Source organism: Cynoglossus semilaevis, chromosome 3 (assembly GCF_000523025.1).
Source record: "Cynoglossus semilaevis isolate Cse_v1.0 chromosome 3, Cse_v1.0, whole genome shotgun sequence".
Classification (NCBI taxonomy): Eukaryota; Metazoa; Chordata; class Actinopteri; order Pleuronectiformes; family Cynoglossidae; genus Cynoglossus; species Cynoglossus semilaevis.
Genome location: NC_024309.1, coordinates 15,006,860 through 15,017,000, shown reverse-complemented (window position 1 = coordinate 15,017,000; position 10,141 = coordinate 15,006,860). Strand labels below are relative to the sequence as shown.

At 39.0% G+C, this 10,141-nt stretch overlaps 3 protein-coding genes across 4 annotated transcripts; 1 reads left to right on the top strand and 2 right to left on the bottom strand.

Annotated features, from left to right (window-relative positions):
- Positions 1–105: 105 nt before the first annotated feature.
- Positions 106–4,420, bottom strand: gimap4 (GTPase IMAP family member 4). 2 transcript variants are annotated; one of them, XM_008308298.3, is made up of 3 exons: positions 4,262–4,420; positions 2,727–3,491; positions 106–2,268 (listed from the first exon to the last, which is right to left on the bottom strand). In XM_008308298.3, the coding sequence occupies exons 1-3, from the start codon at positions 4,290–4,292 to the stop codon at positions 2,264–2,266; spliced, it is 801 nt and encodes a 266-aa protein (XP_008306520.1). In that variant the 5' UTR covers positions 4,293–4,420; the 3' UTR covers positions 106–2,263. The 2 variants fall into 2 exon arrangements, with proteins under 2 accessions (XP_008306520.1, XP_008306519.1); XM_008308297.3 differs by lacking the exon at positions 106–2,268 and having other exon boundaries at positions 2,719–3,491.
- Positions 4,421–4,701: 281 nt separating this feature from the next.
- chmp4c (charged multivesicular body protein 4C) lies at positions 4,702–7,516 on the bottom strand. The gene is made up of 5 exons (XM_008308296.3): positions 7,084–7,516; positions 6,121–6,298; positions 5,657–5,765; positions 5,318–5,435; positions 4,702–5,107 (listed from the first exon to the last, which is right to left on the bottom strand). Exons 1-5 carry the CDS (start codon positions 7,304–7,306, stop codon positions 5,046–5,048), a joined length of 690 nt encoding a protein of 229 aa, XP_008306518.1. The 5' UTR covers positions 7,307–7,516; the 3' UTR covers positions 4,702–5,045.
- A 363-nt stretch (positions 7,517–7,879) lies between these two features.
- zfand1 (zinc finger, AN1-type domain 1) lies at positions 7,880–10,058 on the top strand. Its single transcript, XM_008308295.2, has 8 exons — positions 7,880–7,995; positions 8,550–8,592; positions 8,720–8,759; positions 8,900–9,036; positions 9,153–9,244; positions 9,332–9,450; positions 9,528–9,683; positions 9,818–10,058. Exons 1-8 carry the CDS (start codon positions 7,941–7,943, stop codon positions 9,992–9,994), a joined length of 819 nt encoding a protein of 272 aa, XP_008306517.1. The 5' UTR covers positions 7,880–7,940; the 3' UTR covers positions 9,995–10,058.
- Positions 10,059–10,141: the final 83 nt, after the last annotated feature.

Genomic DNA, 10,141 nt, shown 5'->3' with positions numbered 1-10,141 from the left:
AGGAAGGAAAATGTAAATAGGAATATCTTGTAATTTGGTGAATAAAATAAGTCAGACAGATGCTTTAATTATATATTGTCAACAAATTAAAAAAATCAAATCAACCACAGAAACACATTTTATTTCATTTCCTGATGTACAACAATAATGAAACACATAAATTAACAGAGATAAACAGAGTGACAGTGGATCAAAATGTACAAGAGAAAACAACATAGAAACAAAACAAGAACTCATAGAGGTTTTTTTTAAAACCAACACACAAATAAAACCTATGATGAAAAAAAATCAGCTGTGAAACGACCACAGTCGGAGGAATCCATCAGAAGACAAAACTAAATTCTTCTTCTGGGTTTGGACGTTCTACAGCTTTGACCTACATTTCTGGTGATTTCCCATCAAACAAAACCCCTGGGTTTAAATCCTTGTCCTCATCAGTAACAGTGGAACGTCAACACACACCAGTGTACTACAGTACCACACAAGTTTTACTTCAGATAAAAAGTACATTCACACAAACAAACAAAAGAAACAAAAAAGAAAAAATTCAGAATTCACAGAAGTTGTTCAACAAAGCTGGGAGTTTTTTCCTCCTCAACCAGTCGGACGACGATGATGATGATAATCAGCATTAGAGGAAAAAATGGTGACAAAAACAAAAGCACATTTTATATAGTGCAGACACAGTCTTTCTACAGGGACATTGACTTAGCACTGTGTCAAATATTTATCCATATTTCATCCACAAGTCTGGATCAGTGCAGTTTGACGAATTCAATAATTGATGAGAGTCCCCCTGGTGGACAAAATGAAAACCGTCACAAAGAACTGGCTCAGGATTAAAGTCACAAACAATGGCTGAAAATAAAAGACAATAAACGGAAGGTGGAAATGTTGAAAATGAAGGAAGAACTTTAAACTAAAAACTGTAGAAAAAATGTTTAAAAAATTGTACTTAAAAATGTCTCTATTTTATATTCCATATGTTATAAATGATAAAAATCAATATTTGTATTGTACCCTGTCATTATTTAAAAAAAACCCAACAGGTATGTGGGAACATTAAAAAAATAAGATATGAAAAGCAAAGAGGTGTTACCAAAATAAGGAATAAATTACTTTAAAAAATAAATCTCCATGGAAGGCTGCAGACCGATGTTTGTCCACTAGTGTTGACCTTTAATGTTGAGACTCTTAGTAGAACACATGGTTCTTAGTGAGTGCAGATGAGTCACCAGTACTTCATTATAACAAAGAAGACTTCAGGACTGTTAACCGGTCTAGAGTTTCTTCCTGTTGGAAACATTATCTCCTGCAGTAACCTGCTCAGGTCCACGTTGTCACAGCTGCCCTAACACACTATGACCACCAGGGGTTTTAAAACTTTCTCATTTTCTCAGAGTATGAATATCTGAATATCTTCAAATCCTAATCACAGAGGGGGCAGCCAACCCCAGCGGTCATTCAGTCAGGGTGTGGGGGCGGGTCACGCATAGAGAGAAACAACCATTCACACCTACATTCACACCTATGATCAGTTTGGAGTGAACACGTTGTTGAAGCATGAACATGGAAACTGCCGACAGAAACACAAGAATCAAACCTTCTCGCTGTAAGGGAACTGTGCTAACCACTGCTGCCAGTGTGGCCCAACCTGACGTCCTGGCTGTTTAGTCAAAGGCCAGTGCAAACGTGCTGCTCTGTTAGAGTTACAGTAAAAATAAAGTTACATCAGAAAACATCAACAATTTGGTCACAAACAATGAAAATCCAAGTGACAGTGACAGCAAAATTCAGCACGTGTTATTTATGTCAGGTGCTTAAACTGTATTATTGAAAAAATATTTTGTCATTAACAACAAACTCTGATGTTGCCATCCAATGAAATGGCAGTGGTGAGGAGTGGCCCTTAGATGATTGGTGTTTGAGACCCCTGGACTAGAGTGGGGTTTTAAACACAGTAATATTATTATTACTAGTACTACTACTACTACTACTACTCTGTGTAACAGCTCACCTTCACTGACTCAAATGTGTCACTACAAACTGAATGGAATTTGTCTCAGCATTAGGAAAATAAAAACATTTTATATTACAAACAGCTGAATTAGTAACTTTGGACTCAATACATGTCAGATTTCATCAAATAAATACATTTTTTCATTTTCAGACTTCGCCGTGGAAAGGATTGGCGAGTCCTGGTCTGTAGGTCCCGGTTCAGGGGCTTCATCAGGCAACAGGGTGGGTGGTAGAGGTGGGGGGGTTAATCTACAATTAGACAATGAAACAGAGTTAGCTGATTTGGTCCTTTTTTATACACCACTATAAGAGTAAGTCAGAAAAAAATGAAACAATAAATGTTGGAAAAAAAAAATTTAACACGATGTGTGTGAATAAAAAACTGGTCAGGTAAATAAACGTAGCCTGAGAACATATGAAACAATAAATGTTGGAAAAAAAAACATTTAACACAATGTGTGTGAATAAAATAATTTATGTCCAAACAGGAAGTCATCCTGTGATGTAAGGCCACACCCACGGGAATCACATGCTGCATCAACAGGAAATGATTGTGATTTTTTTTTTAACATGACATTTCATTCACCTTGGCCACAAACAAATCCCAGGAAGTTCACAACCAAATTTGTTTATTTTTGTTCTCTAATCTCTCATCTAAAAAGTACCTTCTCAGACAAGATATATAGTCTTTAAAAAACATCACTTACTGGGAACTGGATCCACCTCCATGGCCTTGGATAATCCCAGTCCAGAGTTCTGTTTCGGTCTGGCCCCCAGCTCTCTCACATCCCTGTCAGTGTTCTTGTTCTCCTCCACAGGTTTCTTCTCTTTCTCCACCTCCTCTGGTTTGTAGTAGCCTCCTTCGTTTGCCACCAGCCTCTCCACGCCCTCCAACAAGCGTCCCACCTGCGGGTGCTCCCCATATATACAGTTATTGATGACAAAGTACCGGTGCTTGCACTTCTCCAGCACCCACTGCAGGTCCTTGCCTTCTCTGCGAATGTACCTCTCGATCGGAATGGTCCTCAACACCTCGGCCCACGTGAAAACAACGATGGTATGTTTCCACACGTGTTCCCCGAACAGGCTGACGTGCTCCTCGATGCGAGCACGGTCCACGTCGGTGAACATACCCACAGGAATGACCAGCAGGAAGGCGTGGGGTCCCGGGGGGCAGAGAGCTGCTCCTCTGACCAGCTCCTGTTTATAGGAGGGAGGGGTATCTTGGGCCGAGAACCATCCCGGGGTGTCCACGACCGTCACCTCTCGACCATCCACCTCCGTTTGCCTCTTTACGCAGAACTCCGCTGCTCGCTCCAGACGAAACTCCTCTCGGCCTATGATTGTGTTCCCTGTCAGGCTCTTCCCCGGCCACCTCCAGCCCAGAACCACCAGGCGGATTTGATCCAGACGGATGGCTGCCTGGGCGGCTTTCTTCTTCGCCTCTTCTTCCGTTCCTGCAGCATCTCTGGCTGTGGTAAAGAGGTTAACACAGAGTCACAGTTAGGCACTATCAACAGGAACATCTCGTTTTGTTATAGTTATTATATCACGTGAATCTCGTTGTTATAGTGGGAAGTCACATAATCTAGAGATGTGCGATGTACTGTGGATGAAAGGTGAAATTAATTAATTATGGGTCAGTTGATATTTTTATATAATAATTAAAATGTCCGACAATCTCTGGAATAAGTTTACATATTTTAACACCCTGTAAAACATTAACTATCAGACTAGGAACATTATCACAAGTGTAATGCTAGCTAATCAATGCTAGTTTGTTCAGGAATACAGGGTTTACTACTGTATCATGTATGGAATATGTTTTTAAAAATGGACAAAATATTCTTAATGGGTTAGCAAAGTTACTCTTGAAAGTCCATTATGAGTATTTACACTGTTCACATTTATATTTATATATATTTATGTGGGTGTGTGTATAAAGGGCAGTTGGTTAAGGTGGGACATTGTTTCCGGAAAGATATTGTAAAGCTAAACGGTAGGTTTTAATGAAGTTGATCGAACTCATGTCGACAATACTGATTTAAAACTTAATTAACCTGTCCCTAACCTACTAACCTCTGACGTTTCCTTGTACGTGTCAAACATGTTACAGTCCGGTTTAGCCTGGAAAGCGTCCTCTGCTAACTTTCCGCGCTAACTTTGATAACCTCGAAAACTGGTCATTTTTTTTAAACACAACAATTGTTTCAGGAACAATATGTACACATTACTGACTTACTTGTAGTCGGTCGTGGTTTGTTTTCTGCCATTGTCTGTGTTTTTTTATCCACAGTAAGAGTCAGTTCCAGGTGATATTCGTTTTTTGGGCGGACACTTCGGTTGACTGGAGGAGGACTTCCTCTTCAAGAGAGCATCAAGTTAACCGTGATAAATGTGTGCGTACTTCTTGTAACGTTTCAAAATAAGAGCATGTGGCCGGAAGTTGTGTTTTTATGGTTTAATCATGTGTTTGACAACACTTTGTTTACCTTCCTATTTATAATTGACGCATAACCGACGAGTTTCTGTTGTGCGTTTTACATGTCCTATAAAAATCTACAGTATATATATTTTAAATATTATGAATAAAATCAAATGTATCTTAAAGCTGAACTATTAGTGACAGGACTGCAGTCATTCAGAGTAGCAGAATAGCAAGACAATACACAAAGACACTAAACATTATGAATTATTTTATTGTTGAAAAGTGAAAAGCGTTCTATTTACATGGTGTGTGTAATGTGTAAGCCTATTTACAGGGATCAAAAATACTACACAGCTATTTGCTCTAGGAAAAAGAAACTACCTAGTTTCAAACCTTGAGAGCAGGAAGTAAAAGCTGAAAAGCATAGTAAATGGCAGATTGTGAATTCCTTCATTCATTCGAAATATTTCATTTCTTAATAAACACAACCTTTGGAGTCCATTATAAGATTAAAAAAAAAAAAAAAAAGTTCTTCCCTTCAAAATTAAAAGAAAAATCTGAAGTCCTCCTCAGGAAGTGCGATGCTGATTTATGGTGCTTAAGTGGCCCAAGATGCCAGCATACGCATATCGTCGTCATCTTCAACCCTCTTCTTTGTTGCTGCAAAATAAAGAAAATTGTGTTAATGAACATACTCCCAGATGGTAAGTAAAAACAGTTGAAATAAAACAAAACACTTCTGAGTCATCCAGGCTTTGAGTCTTCAGATGGCCAAAAAAAGCATTACTTTGTGAGTATCACCAAGAGTCCCAGAGGCACAGAGCAATACTTTTATATTGCTCATCAATTACAAAAACTCCTCTGACTTACTTGTGCGATGACTGGGCCGTGTTGAAGGCAGTTTCATAGCTGGTGCACTGGGCAAATCACTGATGCTCTCCTCAAGTGCCTCATTTTCCAGTTCGGCCAACTCTGCCATGAGCTCATCCTAAAAACAAACAATTCAGAAAATATTTGAGCAAAAACCAAGGGAACAGATAATATTCAAAACTAGTGGTTCCCAAACTTTTACTATAGCACCCCCTTTTGTTCCCTCCCTAACACTCTATTACATAGGAATATGTCGAAAATTTCTTTTACACCTTTGAGCCACCTTTTGCTTTAAATAAACAACACAAAAAAGATGAGAGAGATAAATAATTTGTGAACCTCATCAAACATCTCTCCAGAAGGTCGAGAGATGGCATCGCTGATCTCTTTCGCCAAGTCCTGCTGCTCGTTGATGTCATCCATCAGATCATCGATTTTGCCAATGTCCCTGAAAAATGACCAGACAGATTTACAGTAGGAAAATAAAATAAAAAAAAATCAACGTGGCCCCAAATTCAAACCTCCAGAGGCATTTACCTATGAACATTATTCAGTTTTAGCAGCTAACACTAAAAGACAGTCTGTTTAACTGGAAGCAGATTTATTCAATTTAATTTTAATGTTTGACAGAGTATATCTGTCTGTTTTGTCATAACCTTTTAGACCAGAATTGTAAAATATATATAAAAAATTATTACCTTCAGATAACAGTCAGGTATCATGCATTGACTCCCAAAGTGAAGAGATTTTATCCCTTATAAAAATGACCTTTACTTTGACCTTTGCCAAAGGTTCTTACGTACGTGCTCTCGTGGATCCTCTTCATGGCCTTTGCAGCCAGACCCATGTTCTTCAGGACCTCTGTGTTGGTGTGCGAGTTCTCCAGGGCTTCTCTCTGGAACTCGATGGTAGACAGCGTCCCATCGATCTGGGTGAGCTGCTGCTCCAATCGCTTCTTCCTCTTCAGCGCCTGCAGGGCAACTGATAAGGAGAGACAGACTTTAGATCACGTTGATACTTTCACACCTTTGCTCTGGTTAAAACTCTCCTGTGTTCTTAGACACACAGGGTTCCACCCTCCATCGGATTATTTTTAGACCGGGGTGAATCAACAGCAAAGAACCACAGGGTTTGACATGTGAACACACAGGAAGGTGGGACACAATAACAGTGTGTTGTGTTTATGCTCCATTAAAATGATCTTATAAGTGAGTCTTTTCATTTGTCTGTGTTGGAAAACACCACGGAGCAGGTATTTCCATGACTGAATAATCAAACAAATGTGCATTTGATTCATACGGCTCATAAAATGAGGTAAACACCATAAAAAAGGCTTTAAATATCCCGTGTCCATCTGAGTTCCAAAGAGTCACAAAGAACACATTTAAATGGACAAAAATCATTTAAAAAATCAGTTAAAACATATCAAACAAAAAATATATAAAGTCTAACCAGTTTGAGACATTTTTTGTTGTTTTTGCAGCTCTTCTACTTAAAGTCAGTTGTTTGTGGATGAAACAAGACATTTACGCTCAAGTTTGGGAAACATACTAACGTTTTTGCAACAATTTTCTAGCGTTTCTGGAGCATACAGGTATAAAATAAATAATAACACAAACAGAATGTTTTAAATAATCATTCACTGCAGCTTCAAACGTCATGTAGGAGACTTTTACTGGTTGTTATGACAGAATTCAGGTCACGCAGCCAGGATCGGTTCAGCTGTTTTTCTGAATGGTTTTTTTTTGTGTTTTTTTTAATCTTACCTCTCTTGTTTTTGGTGCCGTGTTTCTTGGCTATCATTAGCTCCTGTTCTATCCTCTTCTCCAGGTAGTCCTGCTTCTTGGTCAACATTTCCTCCGTCTCTCGGAGTTTGTGGATGGCCTCCTGAGGACTCGGACCTCCTCGGTGCTGCTTGGATTTGGACTTGGACGAGCTCGAAGAACTTGAGCTGGAGCTGCCCTTGAACAATTTCGATATTTTGCTCATTTTCAAAGCTGTTTCTGTGCAACAACACTGTAGAAACAAGAGCTCAGACAACCACGGTGCTAAACTGAACTTTCCCCCGTCGACGGTGGACTGGTTCTTTCAGACGGGTGTGTTTGTAGCAGATCGGAATTTCCTGTTCGACGGCTTTATGGTTTCTATTCAAACCAGCCATTGAACGCACCACACCTTTCACCTGAGTGACGTAATGACACCTGACGCCCTTCAATTCCTGTTTCATCCTTGGACATCTGTACCCACGTGACCGGACTTATATAGTTAATTCAATAAATAAAAGCTATTTTTAAAATTACTATTATAGATTTGCATAGTATGCTGTGAAAATTCACGACGAGAACATGGGAAGGAAGATTGTATTTTATGATTTGAATATTATTATTTGTTGTAACGATTATTATTCTGTTTTTTAAATTTGTAAATGAGCATAAATGTATCATTAACAACATTATTTATCTTTTTAATTTTACACAATTCCAAGTTGACGGCGTAATTAATTTCATTTTCATTGTATTTTGCCAGTTTTATACATAAATACATAGAAAGTCTTTGTGTAATCACGTGACAATAGTTTCGGGGTCAAAGTTCGTGTTGACATCCTCAGCGTCGCGTCAAACAAATGGCGGAATTAGACGTCGGAAAACACTGCCAGGTGGACTCCTGTTTTCTAAAAGGTCTGTCCAAACCTCACATTAGTTATGATGACTAACTTTATAAAATGTGGCATTATTGTCTGTGTCGTTGTTGTAAAAACAGAGCAGCTAGACACACGGTTAGCCTAGCTAGGTGAGCTAACCGCTATCTGCACAGGATTTGAGAAGTAGTCAAGTGTTATTGCCGGTGCTCCTCGTGAAAAGTGTCAACCAATAATTCATTGAAAATCTCTCCTGACTTTTTAAAATTATTTAAATATGTGTGTTACGGAAATAATTCAAGACATAACGTGTAAAGTACAGTTAAAGTTGTTATGTTGTGGACCACAGCTATTAACTATCGGTTTATTTTCCCCTTTCGTCTTTTTCTTTGCCTGTACCATCGATACGTCCATCATTGTTCTCTGGGGTCTCTTCTTATTTCCATCTACGACCTGATGAATTAATTAATAAGGGTTGAAACCAGATTTTATTTTATTAAACGCCATGGAGGATATGAACGATACGTTTGTAAAAACAGTCTCAGTTAATGCAGTCATTCATTCATTCTTTTTTTTTTTTTTGTTTTTCTACAGATTTCCTTCCATTTATCTGCGATTCCTGCAGTGGTGTTTACTGGTAAGTTTTAATTTAAATTCTGAGCAACAGATGAGACATGGTGTCAAATATAATCCTGATAATACAGTAGGTTCACTTAATAATATAAGTCTGTGATGAATCGTATTAAATGTTTTCTTTCTTGCAGCCTCGAGCACAGAAGCAGGGAGTCCCACTCCTGTCCAGAGGTGAGCTGCACTATACGTGTTATGTTGTTGTTAAAAATGTTATGATTCTGTGACAAGAGTAGCATAAACTGTTCACATTCTTTAGATTAAAATTTCACATGCCGTTCCGTTCCTGTAGATGATCTAATCTGACCTTGCAGGAGTCGGCGACTGGAGAACAGAGTGAACCGCGGGCGGCTGGTGGTAGTTCCAGTTTTCCGTGCTCATTCACAGACTGCAGAGGAAAAGAGTTGCTGCCTGTCATATGTCCACAGTGTGAAAAACATTTCTGTTTAGCGTAAGTTTAGTTAATTCTTTCAATGTTTTCTATTGTAAGATGACATTTTTATTGTTTGCATGAATTGTAGTTCTCTTGCGTGATCCATGAATGCAATCATCGTTCATAACTTTCAGCCATCGTCATCAGGATGATCACAAGTGTGAAAAGTTGGAAGTTCAAAAGCCTCGAATGGCAGCTACAAAGGAGCTTGTGCAAAGGATTGTGGGTCAGCGTTTTACACATGGTATTGTAAATGTGCCAGACTTTATGCATATTTTGCTTAACATTTGTGTAATTTTAAAAAAAAATTCAGAATCAAAGGATGGGTCCAAAACTAAAGGACGTAAAGGGGCAAAGAACAGTGCAACTGCTGCCAAGGTAGCATTGATGAAACTGAAACTGCATGCTGCAGGAGACAAAGGACTTCCACAGGTAAACGTCATTCTCACATCGTTGTCTTCAGACGTCCTCGTCCTGTTACTGACTGATCTCCGGTTTTGGCCTTTCAGACAGAGAGAACCTATTTTCAGGTATATCTCCCCAAAGAATGTAAAGCCTCCAGCCAACCCATGTTCTTCTGTTCCAAATGGAGTGTAGGAAAAGTGGTGGATTACGCCGCATCTCTGGCTAGCCTAAAAAACAACAACAACATACTGACAGCCAAGGTAACACACAACACTTTGTTTCCTTTTTATGAAACAAACCTTTGGTGTTTTCTCATGACTTTTATCTGCTGATGGTTAGTTAATGTTTCAAAGTAATTTTTACTCCTAAACTGAGGTCATTCTTGGGTTTGCAGAAGCTGCGGTTGTGCCACCCTCAGTCTGGGGAGGCAGTGCCGATGGATGTCACCCTGGTCTCGCTGCTGTCTCACCCAGAAACTCCTCTGTACAACGGGGGTAACGTGATACTGGAATACCTGGACAACGAGTGCACAGGCCTAGAAGATGTGTCAGATTATATCACTCCGACATAACAAACTCAACAGTTCTGCAGATAATGGTCTGGTTTTTTATCAATAAAAGATTTTAATTTTAAAACCCTGGGCTGTGGTGGTGCATTCTCATGTACTAATACAAATATAAACCAAATGATTAGTGGAATAGATTCTGTTAATACTCAC